This window comes from Peromyscus maniculatus, chromosome 3, assembly GCF_049852395.1.
Source record: "Peromyscus maniculatus bairdii isolate BWxNUB_F1_BW_parent chromosome 3, HU_Pman_BW_mat_3.1, whole genome shotgun sequence".
NCBI lineage: Eukaryota > Metazoa > Chordata > Mammalia > Rodentia > Cricetidae > Peromyscus > Peromyscus maniculatus.
The window spans coordinates 165,876,623-165,898,068 of record NC_134854.1 but is presented as its reverse complement, the minus strand read 5'-3'; the positions used below and the strand labels follow the sequence as shown (position 1 = coordinate 165,898,068).

General features: G+C 46.9%; 1 protein-coding gene and 1 long non-coding RNA gene across 16 annotated transcripts in view; one reads left to right on the top strand and one right to left on the bottom strand.

Annotated features, from left to right (window-relative positions):
- The window catches only part of Lmntd1 (lamin tail domain containing 1), a 220,304-nt gene that overhangs the window by 161,178 nt on the left and 37,680 nt on the right, over window positions 1-21,446 (top strand). For 7 of the 12 annotated variants that reach the window (XM_076568300.1, XM_076568298.1, XM_076568296.1 and 4 more), the window contains one exon: window positions 20,928-20,985. The exons of the other annotated variants lie outside the window; for them this stretch is intronic. In XM_076568300.1, coding sequence (XP_076424415.1) covers window positions 20,928-20,985 — 58 coding nt within the window. The remainder of the gene's footprint in view (window positions 1-20,927; window positions 20,986-21,446) is intronic. 12 annotated transcript variants of the gene reach the window in all.
- LOC121828173 (uncharacterized) lies at window positions 1,373-18,424 on the bottom strand. Of its 4 annotated transcripts, XR_013050245.1 has the most exons (7): window positions 17,109-18,424; window positions 9,450-9,685; window positions 8,667-8,780; window positions 6,340-6,473; window positions 3,883-5,035; window positions 1,969-2,141; window positions 1,373-1,675 (listed from the first exon to the last, which is right to left on the bottom strand). It is a non-coding gene; the product is annotated as an uncharacterized LOC121828173 (long non-coding RNA). The 4 variants fall into 4 exon arrangements; XR_013050244.1 differs by lacking the exon at window positions 6,340-6,473; XR_013050247.1 differs by lacking the exon at window positions 9,450-9,685.

Below are 21,446 nucleotides of genomic sequence, written 5' to 3'. Positions count from 1 at the left end.
GAAGAGGGAGAGGGAGAGGGAGAGAGGGAGAGAGGGAGAGAGGGAGAGAGGGAGAGAGAGAGAGAGAGAGAGAACGAGAACGCGCATAAGGAAGCCAGAGACGAGTGCCGACTATCTTCTTCAAGGCATCTCTCCCTGAACCTCACCAGCTGTCCAGCAATCCCCAGGCACTTCCCACCTGCCCCTCTCCAAACTGGAGTTGCAGGAAAATGCTCCCAATCATGCTGGAGATCCAAATTCAGGCCTTCAAGCTTGCAATTTACCAACTAAGTAATCCCCCGGCCTCCATGTGTCGTGTTTGAGGAATATTTTCCCTCTTCATCTCAGGCACTGCAACAAATGACTGGCCCCTGGCCTGGTCAGGGTCACCATTGCTGTGAGGAAACACCATGACCAAAGCAACCTGGGGAGGAGAGGGTGTGTTTGCCTTACACTTCCACATCACTGTCCATCACTGAGGAAGTCAGCACAGCAGCTCAAGCGGGGCAGGACCCTGGAGGCAGGAGCTGATGCAGAGGCTATGGAGGGGCGCTGCTTATTGGCTTGCTCCTCATGGCTTGCTTAGCCTGCTTTCTTATAGAACCCAGGACCACCAGCCCAGGGATGCCACCACCCACTGCTGGGCCCTCCCACTTCAGTCACTAATTAACAAAATGCCCTACAGTTGCCTCCAGCCAGATCTTAAGGAGGCATTTTCTAATTGAGATTCCCTTCTCTCAGATGACTTTAGCTTGTGTCAGGCTGACATAAAGCTACCCAGGTCAGCCTCTCGACTCTAAAGAACACAGATATGTGTACTGGGCCAGGGAAATAGCTAATGTGGTAAAGTACTTGCCTGACAAGAATGAGGACCTGGCTTAGAGCCCCCAGAACCTACATAGAGAGCTGAGTGTTGTGGGATACTCTTGTAATTCCAGCAAGGAGAAGAGGCAGAGATAGGCGGACCCCCGGAGCTCACTGGCAAGGCTGCCTAACCTACTTGGTGAGTTTCCGGTCTGTGATAGGCCTTGTCTCAGCAAGACAGTAGACAGTGCTGAGGAACAGCACCTGAGGTTGTCTTCCGGCTTCCACATGTATAATGCATATGTGTGCACGGCACACATGTGGACACACATACAAATATAAATATATAAATATAAAATGTGTTAATCTGGTTCTAGATGTTAATCATTAGTGTGCAAATGATGTCTCTGCCTCCATATTGACCACGAGTGCAAGGAATTAGGCACACCAATGCCTGAATGGTTTCATAATGAAATTTTTAAAATCTGATTTTTAAAAGCAGACAACTTCATTTTTCAAGCACACTTTCAGCATTCCTTTGTGAGATATCCAACATGTGTTCCTTATAGAATTTTGAACATTAAAAAAATTACACATCTGTTTTGTTTTTATTAAATTAAGTGACATTAAATCAGTTCTCCTCAAAGTTAAAGGTTGTCTCATTGAGAGTATAAAAAAGAAAAGCACTGAGCTCTGGCAAGATGAGAGGAATGAGTCTCTCCCTCTGAGTCAGAGACCACCAGTGCTGGTCCTCCATCCCCTTCCTCCTGCTCTCTGAGTTCTCCTGGTGCAGAGTTCTGTCGGGTGAGGCGCTGCCAAGAGCCCAGATGTTTCTCTGCACGAAGATGGATGCGTGCATTGTCAAATCCAGAGAAGAAAGGGCTGTTGACAGCTGTGGGTTAAAAAGAAGAACAGAACACATGACACTGAAGAGTAAGCCTGGGGTTTGGGGTTTGGTTTCCAACTGTTTATTCTTCTCATCTGGATGCAGCTCTTGGGCGAGGCGAGTCAGTAGGAATAAAGCCAGGTTCCAAGTTGAAATGCATGACTATGGCCTTTGAAAATATCCAAATGTCTGGGGTCTCCCAGGCAGCGTGACCAAGCCTTAAGGAACAGACTTTTAACCACCAGCAATTAAAAAGCCTTTTAGGGAAAGCAAAGAGAGGGGCTGGAAAGAAGACTCACAGATGAGGAGCCGCACCCGTGTCGGGGCAGCTCACGACCACCCGAAACTTCAGCTTCGAGGAATCCCTCCTCATCTCCATGGACACTGCATTCATTCGTACTTCCATCCAAGAGTGTGAGGACGTGCAGTGGGCAGGCTGAGGCAGTTCCCATGAGTCCCATCCTGTCAGCACCTGGGGGATGAACACCATCAGCAGAGTCCCTGTGTCCTCCCTCCCCTCAGAAGAGAAGGGAAGGTCTGCAGGAAGGATGGGGTCCTTGCTCTTTGGTTGGATGCAACCCTGAGAGGCGAAGATGAGCAACTGCGGAGCAGCCCCTGCTGCTCAGTGATGAGTCTGACGCCCCTGAGATTCAGCGTTCTGACAGAATTAAGTAGACTGGCATTAAACTCAGCATGTCCCAGAACCATACTAGTTTTCTACATGCAGAGGGAGATGGGTGGAAAGAGTCAAATCTGGCATTTTATTATCTAAATATAAAGTAGGTGCTAAGTTCTAAAGGGCCATTAAAGAAGAGTTAACTGGTTTTTAACAAAAGTGAAACAAGAAGACTGGAAATTAAGTATTGATTCTCTTCTCTCGTGAACTGGTATGTTGGTGTCAAAGGCATTAGTTTTGTTTTATGGGAGAATTGAATCTTCTCTTGGATTTAATCTCCACAAATGTGCCAAGCCACCATATTTACACTGGTATGTAGGAGGTGGCTCCTACAGGCTCAGCTTTGGTGTGTGACACTGTGATCAGGAGACCCCGGGGTAAGAGGTTGTGTAGTATCTGCTGATGAATGAGCAAGCTGTTCATCTCCGTGCTCTTTAACCTGATCTGTAGAACCAGGAAACTTGGCAAATATTTGGGGTATCAAAACAATAAATAATTCTCTTTCTCTCTTCCCTCCCCACTCGTGTGTGTGTGTGTGTGTGTGTGTGTACATGCATGTCTGTGTGTGTGAAGGTGAGTGTGTATGAAGGAAGGTGTGTGTGTGTGTGTGTGTGTGTGTGTGTGTGTGCATGTGCATTCATGTCTGTGTGTGTGAAGGTGTGTGTGTGAAGGTGTGTGTGTGAAGGTGTGTGTGAAGGTGAGTGTGTGTGTGAAGGAAGGTGAGTGTGTGTGTGTGTGAAGGAAGGTGTGTGTGTGTGTGTGTGTGCGCATCTGCATGCATGTCTGTGTGTGTGAAGGTGTGTGTGTGTGCATCTGCATGCATGTCTGTGTGTGTGAAGGTGTGTGTGTGAAGGTGTGTATGAAGGTGAGTGTGTGTGTATGTGTGTGTGTGTATGTGTGCATCTGCATGCATGTCTGTGTGTGTGAAGGTGTGTATGAAGGTGAGTGTGTGTGTATGTGTGTGTGTGTGTGCATCTGCATGCATGTCTGTGTGTGTGTGAAGGAAGGTGTGTGTGTGTGTGTGTGTGTGTGTGTGTGTGTGTGTGTGTGCATCTGCATGCATGTCTGTGTGTCTGAAGGTGCATGTGGAGGCCAGGGGCCAACCTCAGCTGTCACTCCTCAGCATCCTCCATCTTGTGTTTGTGGGGTTTTGTTTATGTCTTTTGAAACAGGGTGTCTTACTGGCATATCTTCTTAATCACCAAATTATTTTTAAATTTTAAAAATGCAAACTGAAATATGTAAGTAATTGAAAATGTATTTGTGGTTTTAAGATGAGATGAATTCTTTTATTGTAGCTACTGTTTGGCTCAGGAAGTAGAACCAAACATTAGCATTGCTGATGTCTCCCACCTGTCTGGCCCCATTCCCCAGACATCAGGGGTCCCGTCCTCTGGATCCTCGTGCTGATCAGACCCTCACTTCCTTTGCAGCTTTCCCCGTCTCTGCACCCTGGCATGCATACATCTGTGTGCTGATGCACATGTCTCACTTTTGACTCTCTGTGAGGTGCCTTTCTTGCCTGGTGGCTGTTTACCTTGGCTTGTGACATCCGTCTGTCTAGGTCTTTGTAGCTTCAGTTGACTGATGGCTCACCACTGTGCACACTGGACGCTTTCCTCTTTCCTCTGTGGGTTAGCTCCTAGACCTTTCCAGAATGCTGGGATCATCACGTCCCCTGAACTGCACTGTGTCTGGGGTGTGAATCATCTCTCCATGTTTGTAGCTGTGTTAAGCAATCCCTCTGCATGCTTCCTCTCAAGTGGTGTCCACATCAAACATTGCTGTACCTCTACTGTGTCATGGACCCTCCCTGGACATTGACAAACTCTTTGAGCACGTGTATTGAGTTTTAAACAGCATATCACCGTGTTTTTAAGTTGTATATTTGCCTTTTGCTAGTGATATTGAATTTACTTTTAAATCTCTAATGAGCATTCAATTCTCATTGTTTTGTTCATTTCTCTGTAGAGCATTTGACATTTGTCCACTAATATATAGGTTTATCCCTTTTAAACTGTGAGCAACAGTGTGTAAACAGGAATGTATATTGTATACATAGTTACACATGTGTGTGAAGGAAACAGCAGAGTAATCATAAATAGTATATGAACAGAAATATGTAGGTCATACGCATTTAATTAAATAGATGCGCCAAGGAAACAGCAGAGTAAGTGTAACACAGGAAATACTCCTCTCTGAGGCCCTGCAAACCTGTCTCGAGCTCATCCGCTCTGGCTCCAGGGGGAGCCCTGACTGTTGTGAAAACCATTTCCTTGTTTTTCTTGGTACTTACCACCTGTGCAAATGCTTTAACCCGCCGAGACTGGTGGGTTCTTCTGAATGTAGACTGTGAACATGCTTTTGGGTTTGGGCTCAGATTGTATTTGTGAGACATAACATGATCTCTAACTCTGTCTTAAAGTGTCCAGGATTTGGGGTGATGGGGTCTGTCTTATTTTATTCCTACAACTTGGCATGTACCCCAAATCTATACTGGATTATCTGAGTTACAGTGTAAATAAACCCAAAGGAAGACAAGTCATCTAAATTCCCTTACATCTCCCCTATTAACCAATTCACAAACCTCTATATTAACCGTGGATTGGGACGAGGGGTCCCGAGTCCTCGCCGGCTGCTGTTCGGCATCAGTCAGTCTCCGCTTCCTTCCTTTCCCTGCTGCCGTATTTCTGAACATTTCATGTTTGGTTTAATCAGTAATTAGATTTAATATACCCATATTTCCCATCTATTACATCTAGTAGTGGTCAATCAATTCTTTTATATTTTTTTCTCCTCAATATTTAGAACCTAAATATGTGCCTTAGAAGAACTTGGGGAATTCTGGGCGCATGAAAATCTAAAATTAAGTTAAAAACCACAGGGCTTGATAAAAAAACGATTAGAACCCAGGAATGTTGCCAATTATATAAAGATAAACTACTTTTTAGAAAATATTATTCATTTTATGTGTATGTGTGTGTTGAGTGTTAGGTATGTGCACCATGTGCATCCAAGAGCTCGTGGGGGGAGTCAGATCCCCAGGAACTATGAGCCACCATGTGAGTGCTGGGAACTGAACCCAGGTCCTCTGTAAGAGCAGCAAGCACTCTTAACCCCCTGCGCTTGCTCTCCAACCCCAAGGCAAAGTAATTTTTAAAATCCTTACTGGTATCCACCTAGTTCTTATTCTCTGGCCTTTTGTCCCCAGGCTGTGTTCTGTTTAAATGAGCTGAACCTGACAACTTCTGAGAGTCTCCCCAGATGTGGACATGGAGTGCATGGGTGATTGTTAAAGCAAGAACACGCTCAAGGTCACACAGAGGATAGAGGTCAAGGGTTAAGGAAAGATATCAAAGGAAGAGGAGCCATGCATGATGCTTTAAAGGGGCAGAGAGAGACTTCCTACCAACAGATGCAGAATGGGAGAAAGTACAGTCTGTGAATTCCATGTGGTCCAGGGGTGCTGAAGCTCACAGGGCACTAGAGCAGGAAGCTGGAGCTCACAGGGCACTAGAGCAGGAAGCTGGAGCTCACAGGGCACTAGAGCAGGAAGCTGGAGCTCACAAGAGGCTGTTGAGGCAGCTGGACGCAGACCGGATGATGCTTATAGTTTGACAAGGGCTTTCACTGTTGTCTGTGAGCAGTGTAGAGCCATTAAACAATGGGATCATCACCAAATCTAGGTTCTAGAAGGAAAGGCTTCAAAACGTTGTGATATTTAGGCTGTCAGATCTGTATTTTTTAATGTTATTTATTTATGTGTTGGGGTCGTCTATGTGCACAAGTATGCAAGTTCTGAAAAGACCACAAGAGCGCATCAGATCCCCTGGAACTGGAGTTACAGGAGATTGTGAGCTGCCACGTGGGTACTGGGAACTGAACTCAGGTCCTCTCAAGAGCAGAAAGTGCTCTTAAATATTGAGCCATCTTTCCAGCCCTGAGTGAGGTGTACATTAAGTACTAGGGTTTATATATACTGAATAACAATAACCCAGAATAGCAGTGCTTTCAGGTTCAACAGAGCCTTTGAGACTCCATGATGTCACTGGCTCAGCTTCCTCATGGTTCTCATGAGTTGTCCCAACTGGTGTCTAGGGCGGTAAATCCACATGCTGGGCATCGAAACTAAGGAGAGAGAAGTTGAAGAAGATGAAGTGCACTCACTGGCTGTCTTTGTAAAAAGATACCCAAGAACTGCCACATGACCCTGTAGCACCCTCCTCAGGTGTGCACATACACCATAGACAGAAGTAAACAAACAAACAAACAAACAAACAAACAAACAAAACTTTAAAAACATCTGCTTTGAAACTCTTCATTCACTGGGGTTTCTTCCAAATATTTAGATTTTATGTACAAACAAAGTGTGATTCTAATACCCAAGTGGCAGTAGTTACTGCGCCCGCCCCTGCCCCAGATTCGGTCTCTCCATGTGTGAACCAAGAGCGCTGAGCTGGCTGACCTGGGGTCCAGCTGAGATCACTCAGCAGACCCTTTGCTTGTGCCAACCAACCTATGCCTCCCGGCTGCATGCCTTGCCAACAGAAGGAATATAATTGAGGCAACATCTTCAAGTTCGAGTAAACACAATCCATCTAATTGCTTCACAGCTTTTTCCTTGTCTGCCGAAACTTAGTTTAGTGTGGTCTGGTGGTATTAAACTTTGGCGAATTTACAGAGAATTTTGCTACAGTGGGGTGAGCTTTGCCAATTGCATTTCAAAATTATGTTAAAAGGTTTAATTTGGTGGGAGGAAGGAATGGCTCACTTCCTGCATCTGAATGCAGCTGAAGGTTATGGGCTGAGGCTGGGGTGCTCCACAAGTTAGACAGGACCCAGGGGTGCTGCCAGGTTTTAGAGACTCCCAAGGCCTTTTGAATAGCAGGCATTCTGCTGAGGGTCAGTCTTTTGGACAGACCATTAGACTCAGGATCCAGAGTGCCTTGCACAGCCGGGGAGTCCAGGGACAATTTACAGAACGTGTGTTTTGGGTCAAGTCATCCTTCTGGCCCGTGGTCTCTGCCAACAAATAGTGGTCACTGAAGTTCAAGCTCTTTAAAACCTGGCAGCTTAACTGAGAACCAACAGTGCCTTCAGCAGACGTAATCAATTTTCCTTGGAAAGTATCCTGGCCAGTATTTCTTTGGGCTAAAAAAAAGTTTAGGAATTTGATATGGGTGTAATATTTTAGAGTTGATAGCTAGCACAAAATTTTCATTTTTCAGCCAAGGAAAATACTCCTTGTTAAATAAGTATTAGATCCCAAGATATGGTAAAAATATACATTTTCCAGGTGTGCAAACAGAAACATAAATAATGATGGTAGGGTTAACTTTGAAGCCACAGTTATATGTTCCTCCCCAGCGCTGCCGGGTGTGGTTTTAAACCCCGCAGTCTTGGCAGACGATACCCCACATTTCAAAGTGCAAGTGTCTGTACTCTTCGCCAGAGCATTACACTTGGGCATACGTGCAGGGTGTGGGACCTGGAGTTTCAGCTGCAGCTGCTATCAAATGTCGAATACCAGATTAAGTTTACAAAGTACTCCCAAGTACATGGAATCTCCAAATCAGAAGCGACTTCTCAAAAGTCAAAATGTCACACATTTGCTTACCAAAAATCCAAGATGGGTGTGTGGGCAAAAGTGCACAGAGGACAGTCTGAGTGGCTGAATGGAGCTGTGTGTGGCGTTAAGGCTGCCCTTCCTAGCAGGGCAGTGGGTAAACAGGGAACCTCTCACACAGCTGTTTAGCGATTGTTTTACTTACAGATTGAGGAAAATCATGAACATGTTACATGTTGTGTCTGTGTGGACACATGTGTGCCTCTGCATGTGTGTATGTGCATATGTATGTGTGTGTGCACGTGAGTGTGCATGAGTGTGTGCATGTGAGTGTGTGTGTGTAAATTTCAGTTCTGTTCCCTCAGTTGCTTAGAAGTCAGTCGCTAGAGTCATCTTGTCTCTCTCTCTCTCACACTCCACTTTGATCTACCAAAAAATTCCACAGCCTTCCCTTCAGATGCTGCCCGGAGCCTGACCTCATTACCAGGTGGCTCTGTCTCTGCAGTGGCAAATGTCTCCTCTCCAGCCTCCCTGCTCTTTGCTCTTTCAGACTGTTTTCAATATAAATCCCAAGAGGTCCTCTTAGAAGGCAGAGCCTGTCACTCCTCAGACACACTCAGGCACACCCCTGCTTATCTCCCCCCTCACTCAGAGTGAAGGTGAAGCCTCCTGTGGACCGATAAGGCCTGGCATCAGCTCTCACTCATCTCTCAGCAGTCACTGGCCAGCATTGCTAGCCTCTTCACCAGACCCACCTGAGACCTCAGTGTGGTGTTCTCTCTGCCAGCAGAGGCCACAGTGCCAACCCAGGTATGAGCGTAAGGACACAACACTGCCGTTGATCAATAGGAATGAAGAAGATGACGAATCTGTAGCGTGTTCAACAATGAGACAGACAGGGCTTAGTGATAAGGAAGCAAGAAAGTTAAGAAGGAAAAAACAAAATCTGTGTCCCCATAGGAACTAAAGAGTCTAAAAAATATTTTGTTATACCATTTAATTAACTAATTGTGTAAAAGAATTGTTTTAGATCAGTGTGCATTTAAAGTTAGCATTCCAGGGCTATAGAGATTGCTTAGCTTAACAAAGAGTGATTACTGCTCTTGCACAGGTCCCAAGTTCAGTTCCCAGGACACATCTCAGGTGGTTCACAACTGCCTATAGCTGCAGCTCCAACAGATCCAATGGCTCTGTACTCCACAGGAGGCACACATACTGAATGTGCACATTTCCATGTGTGCACACACACTTAATAAAATACATCTTTAGAAAGTCAGCATTTCACACTGGACCTCACTCTAAATATTATAATTATAGGTAATTATGTAAATTAAATAAAGCTGTTTCTCATCCAACTGTGCTTGTAGCATGCTGACATAGAGAACCACCTTAAATACCTCATGTGGATTGCTGTGCTTTGTGAGACACTTCCTGAGATGTGCTGAGAACCAGTGCAGCGGAGAATGAAAACCTGCCTTGGACATGCTGAGATCCCAGGAAGTCCTTGAAGACCATGAATACTTCTCTTTGGTTCATACCTACTTCCTAGTACTTGACAAAGTATTCTTTGTTACAGAGCCCAAGTGCCTTATTGGTTCTTTATTGACTTCTGAGAAGGATCATTATTTCCAGTTGATTTTCTTTGTGTGGATGAATAGGTATGAACATTACAGTTGAGTTCATTGCTGAACTGTAGAATGAACTCAAAGTCAACCTTGGACCTTGTGTTGACCACAGCCTGTTGACTCTTACCAGCAGAGTGGGCTACATAGGTCTGCAGGGAACACGAAGCAGACAGACTGATGTGGAAAGGAAGAGGAACCACAGCAAGGTCTTGCCTGGAATCTCCATGTCACAGGCATCCTGGTTAGGTTCCCATGGGGTTACCAGAGAACCTTCCTGTCCCTCAGTAAGGAAATGCATCATACTTTCCCTGCCCTTGATTTCACAATATTATTGTAGGCAGAGGTAGATTTGAACCAATCTACCTATATCTAGTTATAGTCAGAAATAGTATTCAAAGTACTCAATACTGTACTAAACAAGCACCACCCAGTCCAAACAGGCCCTGGCTGTGTACACGGGCACAGCCCAAGTGCAGGTTGACTGAATTGTCAGCTTTTCGGCACACAGCTACAGGGAGGGGGTGGAAGGCAGGCACAGGAGTGGCCTGCTGTCTGAGTCAGGGTCACTGCAGCTGTGATGAAACCCCATGACCAAAGCAGCTGAGGCAGGACAGGGCTTATTCCACATATTCACCCACATCACAGTTCATCATCAGAGTAAGTCAGAAACTCAAGCAGGGCAGGAACCTGGAGGCAGGAGCTGATGCAGAGGCCCCAGAGGGGTGCTGCTTACTGGCTTGTTCCCCATGGTTTGCTCAGCCTGCTTTCTTATAGAGCCCAGGACCAGCAGCCCAGGGATGGCTCCACCCACCATGGTCTGGGCCCTCCAACATCAGTCATTAACTAAGGAAATGCCTTACAGGCTTGCCTACAGCCAGATCTTATGGATGCATTTTCTCAATTGAGATTCCCTCCTATCAAATGACTTCAGCTTGGGTCAAGTTGACATAAAACTAACCAGGACACCCATTGTGGTTAGACCACTGGGATCTGAAGAGGGACATCTTGACATGATGAAGTCCCTTGAGCCAGGTCAGAAAGCATGGAAGACACACTAGGCAGTTTTCCTTCACTCTCTGGGCATCAGAGAACTCCTTGAGCAGTTCTCTGTGCTTGAGATCCAAGAGAACAGAAGAACTGTTTGGACTACACACATAGCTGGCTGAAATCATCAAGGAGAAGAAAGAATCCAAACAGAATCTGAAGCTCTTGGCTTGGAAAGCCTTTTGGATTTACCAAAAGTATGAACAGATGGAGACAGCATCCTCAGGATGTTTGGGAAGTGAGATAATGAGCTTGGGTTGAGGCACAGTGCGTCATGCAGAACACCCAGATGGAGAAGTCAAGCAGGCAAGTGGAAATGCTTAAGATGACTAAGAGAATGTGGCCTGTGTAGTGAGATCAGTGGTGCACGTGTGTGTGTGTGTGTGTGTGTGTGTGTGTGCGCGCGCGCGCGCGCGCGCGCGCGCATGAATGGACCACTTTCTGCTGTCTCTTGTGAGATGGGAACAGGAGGGCAGCTGAGCATGTGGATAGCCAGGAGACAAACAAGACAAGAAGCCTTGGCATCAGCTGGTAGGAGGTTGAGTCCCCAGGTCCTGGAGGAAGTTGTTTCCCATGTCACTACACCCACCATTTGATGAATGGGATTGACAGGACAGTGGCACCAGCTGAGACTCTGGTGATTTCCTAGTTGGGCTTTAAGGACAGGGAACTGGCCTGTCCTGAACACAAAGAGGCTCCTCCCCTGGGCTGCTTGAAGACCTGTCTTGATGGAAATGGCCTGTTGTGTTCACTCTGAGATGATATTTCTCCACAATTTCACCTTCTGCAATTGGATGCACTGTGCACTTAGGGCCATCTCAGGATGTCAGTGCTGACCTGAGTTCAATGCCACAGAAAAAGCATTCTCTTCTAACAGTTCTTGAAGGGAGGCCACTTTAAAGCCAGCTCCCCCCTGGTTACCTGTCAACACACTGCTGGTTGTATTCAGAGTCCATGCCTGTTTGAACAATGGCCTGAGGTTCAAAATATTGGCAGTGGTGGGGTGGGGAGTGGGGAGTGGGCATGGGGAAGGGGAGGGGTGTCTTTTCTCTCACTTAGAGCTAATATTGACAAATGCAAGTTGTCTCTTTATGAGGGTCGAGGGTCCTGGGTCCTGGCTTTGTGTCAAATCCTCTGTGAACCTCGTGATTGAGACTCTTTTCTGAGTAGATGATAAACAGCAGTGATGATTCAGGGCGGGGAGACGGCTCGGTCAGTAAACCACCCACCAGCAAGCAGGAGACCAGAGCCGGATCCCAGAGCACAGCTGAAGTGCTGTCACACACTGTGAGTCCCAGCACTGACACACACTGTGAGTCCCAGCTATGGTCCCTGGGGACCACTGGGTTCTCAGAAAAAAAAAAGATGTGGGTGGTACCTGAAGAATGAGCCTTGAGGTTGATCCCTGGCCTCCACATAGGAAAGCACACATGTGCATGTAGGGCTGTACACACAAGTATGCTACCCTGCACAATGTGCGCGCGCGCGTGCGCACGCGCGCGCGCACACACACACACACACACACACACACACACACACACACACACACCACATGGCCAAAGGGATGCAAGAAATTCTCTGTTAGAACTGAAACAGTCCCCTGGAGACAAGTCTCTCTCCCTTGATTCTGAGCCACTGTGTTGCCTTCTCCATGTCTCTGCCAATCCTTCAGAGCCTGCCGGCCCTCTTGAGGACTGTCAGATAACCCTTCAGACAGTGGTGCACTCTGGCATGTCTAGATATAATAGGATTTCTTAATTTGTAATTCCACCAAGATGCAATTTGTGAATGAGAGTGTGATGACGCTGTGATTACCACTGTGGAGAGCTTGGTTTTCCTTCGGCAAACACAGCGTGTCTGTTCTGGATATGGGAAGGATCATGTCCCAAGGTGTTTGCAGACTCAGGATCTACCATGATGGCATGAAGAGATAAAACTGAGCTGTGTAGACCACAGAAGCTGATACTGCCGGGGGTGAGAAAGAGAAATGAGTCGTTTCTGCTTTTAGGAAAATCAGAAAGCAATGGATGGAAAAGACAGGCAATAATTATTTATTTGCTGCACTATTTACTGGACAAGAGAAAACACAAGGTGCAACAGAACCCACTATAAGAGTTTTATTAGGGAGGGAAAGGGGGGACATGCAAATAGGCCTACCAGAAATGAAAGTGCAGAGAGGGTCAGAGAGAAGGTGGAGCCTGCTTTACGGGTCCCTTCATGTAAAAAGGAGCTGCCACCTGTGCACCAGGTATGAGTGGCCTGAGGCAGTGTGCCCTCCTGTATGTGTGAAGGGTGGAGCAATAGTTCCTCTAGGGTTTCAGTGCAGGAATGAAATGGGGAATAGTCAGCATTAGATCAAGGGAGGAGGCTTGAAATACTAGGGAGTGGGCAAGTCTGCAAGTTAAATGTGGTACCTTCCAGTAATGCCACTTGAAGAGAAAGAACTAGGAGAGGAGGTAAAGTTTGTAAGTCTTTCTAAGTTAAGAGATGGGACAGGTTGTGGTGGGAGAAGATGGTGGTGGGTGACCCTGAGGTTAGTTTCTTTGATTCATGAATGAGGAGCTCAGCAGCTGCTAAGGCCCGGATGCAGGGTGCCCTCCCGGAGTGGTGAGGTCTAGTTCTTTGACAGGTAGGCTACAGGGGCAAAGGAGGGTCCCAGCTGGTGCCCTAGAGTCCCAAGCCCAGATCCCTCTCTTTCTGTTCCATAGAGGGAGAAGGGACAGGTTAGGTCTGGAGGGTGAAGTGCTGGTCCTGGAGGAGAGCCTGTCGGAGCTTCTGGAAGGGTTTGGTAATGGCGTGAAGGAGGGGTTCATGCGGGAAGCCCAGAGCTGCCTCATATACGGGGTGAGCAAGGAGAGAAAAAGATGGAACCCAGGACCGTAGGAAGCCAGATTAGCTATTCCCAGAAAGGACAGAATCTCCTGTTTAGTAGAGGGGACTGGATTAGATGCTTTCTATCTACAGTAATAGCCTTGTGGGTTGGGGTAATGGTTAGACCCAAATAGGTGACTTGAACCTTGGAAGGCAAGACTCTATAACCCCAGCTGGACAAGAAATTTAGGAGAGCAGAGGTGTTAGTTTGGCTAACTTGTAATGACAGGCTGCAGAGTAGAATGTCATCTATGTACTGTATGTGTTTAGAGTCAGGGAGAGACAAAGAGAGCAAGTCAGAGGTGAGGGCCTGACCATACAGGTGTGGGCTGTCTCTGAATCCCTGTGGCAAAACAGTCCAGGTCAGCTGCATGGACAGGGGAGTGTCAGGGTCAGTCTAGATAGAGGCAAAGGTATTTTCAGACTGAGGGCTGAGAGGAATAGAGAAGAAAGCATCCTTGAGATCCAGAACTGAGAAATGGGAGGCTCCTGAAGGGATAATGGAAAGGAGTGTATAAGGATTGGGGACCACAGGATAGAGGGGGACCACTGCAAAATTAATGAGTCAGAGGTCTTGAACCAGGTGATAGGTTCCATTAGCCTTCTTAACTGCAAGAATAGGGGTGTTAAAAGGAGAAGATGTTGGGCGAAGTAGCTTTGTTCTGAGAAGGTTAGAGATGATAGGCTTAAGTCCCCTAAGGCTCTGGAGTGAGAGAGGGTACTGAGCTTGGGTGATGTACCAGGGAAGGTCCTGCAACTGGATAACAATAGGGGAATGGTGTAGCTAGAGTTTTCCTGCTTTGCCCACAGTCAGGACAAATCTTTGTCACCCGCCAGTCCCACAGCCGCTCAGACCCAACCAAGTAAAAACAGAGACTTATATTGCTTACAAACTGTATGGCTGTGGCAGGCTTCTTGCTAACTGTTCTTATATCTTAAATTAATCCATTTCTACAAATCTATACCTTGCCACATGGCTCGTGGCTTACCGGCATCTTTTCATGCTCCTTGTCCTGGTGGTGGCTGGCAGTGACTCCTTCTGCCTTCCTGTTCTTTTATTTCTCCTCTCTGTTAGTCCCGCCTATACTTCCTGCCTAGCCATGGCCAATCAGGTTTTATTTATTGACCAATCAGAGCAACTTGACATACAGACCATCCTCCAGCACAGCCAAGTGCAGACCATCTCAGACACCTGCACTCAGGCCCGTGGTCCTAATCATCCTCTATGTGGACCTGCTGGGTAAAGCCACAAGGAACCCAAGAACAGGCTCCCACAGGACATACAGAGCATCCCACAGCAGAATGGTGCCTAGCTATAGAAGGGTTGTGGGTGGCCCAGACTTTGGGGTCCACCTGAGAGTCTGGCAAGGGAGATGACATGTTAGAGCTAGTGGGGTGGGTGGCTAGGAGGAGGAGGAGAGGGGCTGCTGGAAAGTCTGGGGTCAGGCAAATGGGGGGAGCAAATGAAATAGAAGCTCCTACCTTGGCTAAAAAAAATCTCTTCCCATTAAGGGCACAGGACAAGTTGGCATGACCAAAAATGTGTGGGTAAGAGGGATGACCCTGAAAATACAATTAAGTGGTAGGGCCTGATGGGGTAAGTAAGGCTGTCTGCCTATCCTGACGATAGGGAGATAAGAAGAGGTGGGACCCCAAAACTCCCTCAGGACCGAGTAAGTGGCCCAGTGTCCAAAAGGAAGGAAATGGATCACCCTGATACTATAATGGCTACCCTAGGTTCCCTGTGGGAGATGGCTGTTGTTGGGCCAGGAACAGGGCACCTTCAACGTCCATTGCCAAGCCTAGGAGATCAGCTGGAGGGTGGTCTGCACTTGATGTCCCCATGCCATGAGGTGCCCAGGGGCAGTCAACTGACCAGTGTTCCTCTTGGTGGCACTTTGGACAGGGCCCAGGTGGCCCGCACATGGCAGGGTACATACAAGACCAACAGCCTTCTTGACCACATTTAAAGCAGGGACCTGGGGGCCCTCAGGCAGTCAATTGGATATCCTGTGCCAGCATTTAGCAGTTCTGTTTACGGTCTTTCTCATCTCCCCCATGGTTCACCTTGAAAGCCAATGCTAAGACTTCTGCCTGTGGGGTCAGGGGCCCTCTCTCCAGATGCTTAAGTTTGGCCTTAATGTTGGGGAAACTCTTGGAGACAAAATGGGTCATAAGGAGCTGTCTGCCTTCTGGGCTCTTGGAACTAGGTTAGCACATTGCAAAAGGGCCTTTGTAAGTCTTTCTAGAAATTAAGATGGATTCTCTTTTTTTGTCCTGAACTATCTCTTGAAGCTTTTTTATAGTTTACTGGTTTGAGGGCAGCCTTGCAAAGACCTTCTAGGAGGCAGGTCATGAACTGATCCCTAGCTAGAGTGCCACCTAGGTCCTGGTTGGGAACCACTTCTGCTCTGGGAGGATGTACTGCATTAGTCTGGTGGACCTCATACCCATGCATCCTAGCCTGTTCTCAAACTCATCTGTGCTCCTCAGGAAGTAAGGATCATGTATATATCATGAAAGGTGAAACTCTAGGGTTGGGTAATATATTGTAATTGTTTAATAAAGGAAGTAGAGTTGGATGTAAAAGAACCTAGTTTTTTTCAATCTGAGAGAGTTCAGCCAGTGAGAAAGGGACATGTACCTTAACCAGTAGATCCACCCCGGCTACCTCTCGCAAAGGGAGGGTGGTTGCCAGGTGGGTTTGACTGGAGTGGGGTTCCTCAGCAGCTCAAGAGTGTGTGACAGGAGGAGTAGAGGTGGGAGCCAGAGTCGGGTAGTTGGAGCGGCCTGGTACTGGAGAGGAAGAGGGGCCGTCGGAGGGGAGGAAGGAGCTGAAGGAGCTGAAGGAGCAGTTGCTTGAGGAGAAGGAGTGGGAGGTCGGAAAGGCGGGGGTTCACTAGCAGGGTCCAGAGCAGCAGTGCGGGGTTCCTCTGGTTCCGGGTGCACAGCGAGGAGCACGTGGGCAGGTGAGAGGAGTCAAGGAGAGCGGGTTTGGAGCTCAGCGAGCAAAAGGCCTGGATACGAGGTAACTCTTCCATCTGCCTGTGCGCTGACAGAGTTAGATAACTCCAGTAAAATATTGGGGTCTAATGAGCCAATAGGTAGCCATTTTCATTGTTACCTAAGAGATATTTAGGCCATTTTTTTTTAGTGCAGAGGTGGATAAGCTTAGAAGTCTTTAAGTAAGGCATTGGGCTGAGAGGTTTGAGGGTTTCCAAAAGGCATCCCAGAGAAGATGTGGGGTATACAGGATTGGAAGCCTTGTTTCCTAAGCCTGCTGCAGAGAGAAAAAAAATAAAAAATTAAAAAATAAATGAAATCCAATAGCTATAATATCTCAGGTGTTCCAGAGATTAAGCGAGGATTGATAATGGCATAAGTCACTCAGTGTTCTGTCAAGCAAAGAGCGAGGGCCGAGGTGGTGGCCCAAGTATGAGGGCCTGAGAGAGATGAGAAATGAATGAAACCGAGGCCTCAGACCACAGTCGTGGGGAATCACCGGGGGTGACAGCGATGGGGGCCAACCATAGCCACTAATGACCATGGACAGGGGTGCCCCTAGTTCTAAGGACACCAGAGGGACACTGGATGATTGATGGTCATTCCTGCAGGTCCAAGGACCTGTTTATGCCGACTGGTTAAGGGAAAACTCACCAATTGAAGTAGCTGGTTTTGTGCAGTGATCGGCAGCCTGGCAGATGGAAAGTGGGCAGTTGTGGATGAACCAACCTGGGTCAGGATCACGGGCAGGGTGCTGGAGAGCCTGCTCTGTCACGGAACCAATGTTATCTAGTGCATCCCGTTGTCACCTGTGTTTTCTCTCTCCCGGTAAATAGTGCCACAAATAAATAACAATAATGGTATTACTATTAATAATAAAACTAGAACCACCATTTAAGGCACTGTTCACATTATTTAATCCTCATTCTGTTTTGTGGTGTGAAAGCTGGGGATTAGTCAGCTAATAGGACCTTACCTATCATGGCCACCTGAAGCTGTAATGACTAGTTATCTGAGCAGGAAGCAGACAGGGAGAGGAGGCTGGGATGTGGCCCCTCACTGCCTGGCTGTGTTTCCACTCAGGTCTTACTTGGGCTCTATCCACTCCTAAATTTACACCTGAAGCCATGAGTACAGGCTTCTGATACCTCCTTACTCTTTCAGTCCAGGGTCTATGAACAAGGTTTGAGCAAACTACATGAAACTTTAATCTCCCAACAAAATGGTTCTCCATGGCCTCCTTTGACAACTTCAGACAGGTCCTTGCTGGATGCTGACTGAGGTAAAATAGCATCCACATTTGAGGTTGAATTTCACATGGACAGTGCAGGAATGAAGTGATCCTGTACATTCCTAACTAGTAAGATACCGTACAATGGGAGTCCATACTGTGTGCATGCAGATAGGAAACTCTATGTCAAACTCTGAATCCGAGGTAATAGCACGTCATATTATGTCATAATCCTCAGTTTCATGTTGCCCATATGCATAGCCCTCGGCCATACAAAATATCTCACTCATATCACCAATTTAATAAAGCCCACTTCCCTGCTGTACAAACACTCTCCACCAGTGACAGCTGAGGACTTTAACATATGAAACCGGATCTTTGTTCTTGTCAGTGCTTTCAAAATTGTGCTTATGAAAATATTTGCTTAATATTTTAAATAGTAGAAATGGAATTTTGCCACATTTAATTTTTGCTTCATTAGAATAAGCATGAGATGTGGAACCTTCTTTTGGTTTTGAGTCAGCATCTCTTTACTTAGCCCTTGCCTAGTACTCTCCATACAGACCACACTGACATTGAGCTCAAAATCCTGCTGTCTCTGCATCCCAAATTCGAATATTACAAGTGAAGCTCAGTTTCATCTATTTTATCCCATATCTGCTCTATAGGGCTCCAGTCCCCATACCAAGTTCTGGAATTTTTCACTATGGGGCTAAGTCCAAAGATAACTGGAAGAAAGAATGATAACAGGAGAAAAGAATGATCTTAGAGCAGAGGAGAAAACAGCAGGGTAGAACTGGTTTGGGAATGGATAGGCTTTGTGCCCATCACCACCAAAGGATCCAGGAATACATCAGACAGGAGTCAGACTGGGAACAAGAGCAGTGACAAGAACTTCAGAGCAAACAGGAGACCAACTCCTACTTCATCCACTGGCCAGTGCCACTGGACAAGGTTCACCTAGGTCACTGTCCATGTTATCACTTAGAGCAGGGGTGCTCCCATCTTGCAGAGTTATGGTGACAGACCCAGGCTCAGGTCATCTTCCCAGCTCTTGCTTAACCATGTCCTTCCTGAGATAGGGACAGTGGCAATGGAGAGACTTTCAGGAATCTCTACAGCCTGATGGGTCCTCCCTTTTCCAAAACAGTGAGTGACCAACCTGTGCAGGGCATATGTGTTCCCTCTCAATAACCAAGGGTTATTTCCTGTGGAGTTGTGGTATGCATTAAAGGTATGCAAAACTAGTTGCATTTATATGTAATGTGGAGACTCAAGTAATAATCATTTATTTTCTACAAGTATGACTATCTGGCATATCAGGTGGTATGTGGGAAAATCCTTTGCCAAGCAGGTTGTAGTGAGTCTAGTATTTCTGGCTCCTGTCTAGTAAAAGCCACCCCTACACACACGTATGCACACACACATACACACACACACACACACACACACACACGAATCTCAGCTCCTACATCTGTACTCTAATACAGAACTCTCGTTGTGGTCCACTTTGTCCTTGTTCAGAACCACTGGGTTTGCCCCAGCAGCAGCAAAGGAGGAAATTTTTTATTGCAGTAACTTAGGCAAGGGGATAAGGAAAGTCCACTGCATGGGAAGCAGATGCAGAGCCATTTAAAGCTTTCAGAAGCTAGTCTCGGCTAATAAAAGTGTCCCTAGAACTATGAAAATATGAACAGAACCTCTGATAGGACAAATGAGGTCACATAGACTTCATGAGAACATGTGACCACTGAGAAACCACAGGCCTTGGTGGAGGTGGGAAACCAGGAAATGACAACTCTGTGTTCCGCTCCTTCCATGAACCTCCCAGTGAGACTGTGTGTTAATAATTTCTTGTACTCTAATAAAACTTTTCTGAAGATCAGGGGACAGAGCCAGCCACAGAGTTAAACATAGAGGTCAGACAGTGGTGGCACACACCTTTAATCCTAGCACTCGGGAGGCAGAGATCCATCTGGATCTCTGTGAGTTCAAAGCCACTCTGGACTACATGAGATTGATTCAGTCTAGGAGAGAAACAGAGCCAGGCAGTGGTGGCACAAACCTTTAATCCCTGCACTTGAGATCTCATGCCTTTGCTACCAGTATTTGGGAAGCACACAGGCCATTAATTCCAGCACTAGGAAGGAAGTGATGGCTGAGTGGAAAAAGGCATATTAAGGTGTGAGGAGACAGGAACTAGAGCCCCTTTTGGCTGAGGACTCAGAGGAATTCAGTCAGAGGATTCATGGAGATAGGCTCTCACCTTCCATTCAGCCTGAGGATTCGGCAGTGGTAACAAGTTTCTTTAGTGGTTTGTTCCTTTGTCTCTCTGATCTTTCAGCATTTACCCCAATGTCTAGCTCCAGGTTTTTTATTATAAGACAATTTAGGAATTCGTGCGACATATGGTGCCCAATATGTGGCATGAATTCAAAGCCTCTTCCCTGTGGCTTTGCAGCCACCAGCTCAGGCCGTAGCTACACGTGATCGGAGTCTCCACCCTGCCATCTAAGTTTCTGTTGCAGTCTCGTTGCAACAAAGTCTATAGGTTTCAGGGCTCCAAAAACCACAGGAGTTAGCCACTTTGGCACAGTCCTCTGTGTAGAGAGCTGACTCCACAGGCCCGGGCCCAGGCTCCAAACACGCCAGCATTATCTGCTTTCCCACATTCCCCTGTAACACAAATTGCTAAATGGTCTCATTAATAAACCCAGAGCCATATATTGGGTGAAAGCTGAGAGATCAGAGAAACAGAGCAAGCCACAGCCACCACCTGTTACTTCACCAACTCCACAAATCCTCAGACTGAAAGTCTCTGAGTCCTCACCCCTGAGGGTCTCAGTTGGACTGCTGCTTAGTTTCTGTCTCCTCAAGCCTTATATACCGTTCTCCACCCAGCCATTTCACTTCCTAGGATTAAAGGTGTGTGTGCTTCCCAAGCAAAGACATGAAATCTCAAGTGCTGAGATTAAAGGTGTATGCTGCCACTTCCTGACTCTGTTTCCAGTGTGGCCTTGAACTGACAGACATCCAGACGGATCTCTGCCTCCCAAGTGGTAGGATTAAAGGTGTGTGTCACCACTGTCTGGCCTCTATGCCTAATCTAGTGGCTGGCTATGTCCTCTGATCTCCCAGATGAGTTTATTGGGGACACACTATATCGCCACGTCGTCGTCCCGTCCGTCCCCCCCCCCCTGCAGACAGCTGGCTCTCTAGATTTTTCCTTTTGCTTTCCTCAGGCACCCTTCTCAGGCTGCTAACACATCATCATCTGAATCATCATTGCCAGCAGATTTCGTGAGTTAACTGGGATTTCTTAAAGGGGGGATTAGTTTTTTTAAAAAGTCAGAGAATTACTCTTTCCCACATTAAAAAATGGGAAACATTTTTTACCATGGAGGGAGTTTGGTCTCTGTTTGATAATGAAAGACCCCCACTCCATTATGAGGACATGGGGCGTTGGGCCGATGTAATGCCCCCCCCCAATAACTTAGCCTAAGAAACGCCATTCTGAAGGAATCAGAAAAACAGGAGTTCACAGCTGTGACTAACTAGCCATCCGGCCTTGGGAGAGAGAGATAACTGTGGCCAGCCATCCGGCCTAAGATAGGAGATAATTGGGTCAGCGGCCTTGGGAGAAAGACAGTTGAGTTATATCAGGATATTTTATGGCGGGCCCCTGGCCTTGAGGAACAAGCGGCTGGGCTGGAAAAACACCCACTATACGCTGTACAAGGCCGAGTCAGCCACACATCAAA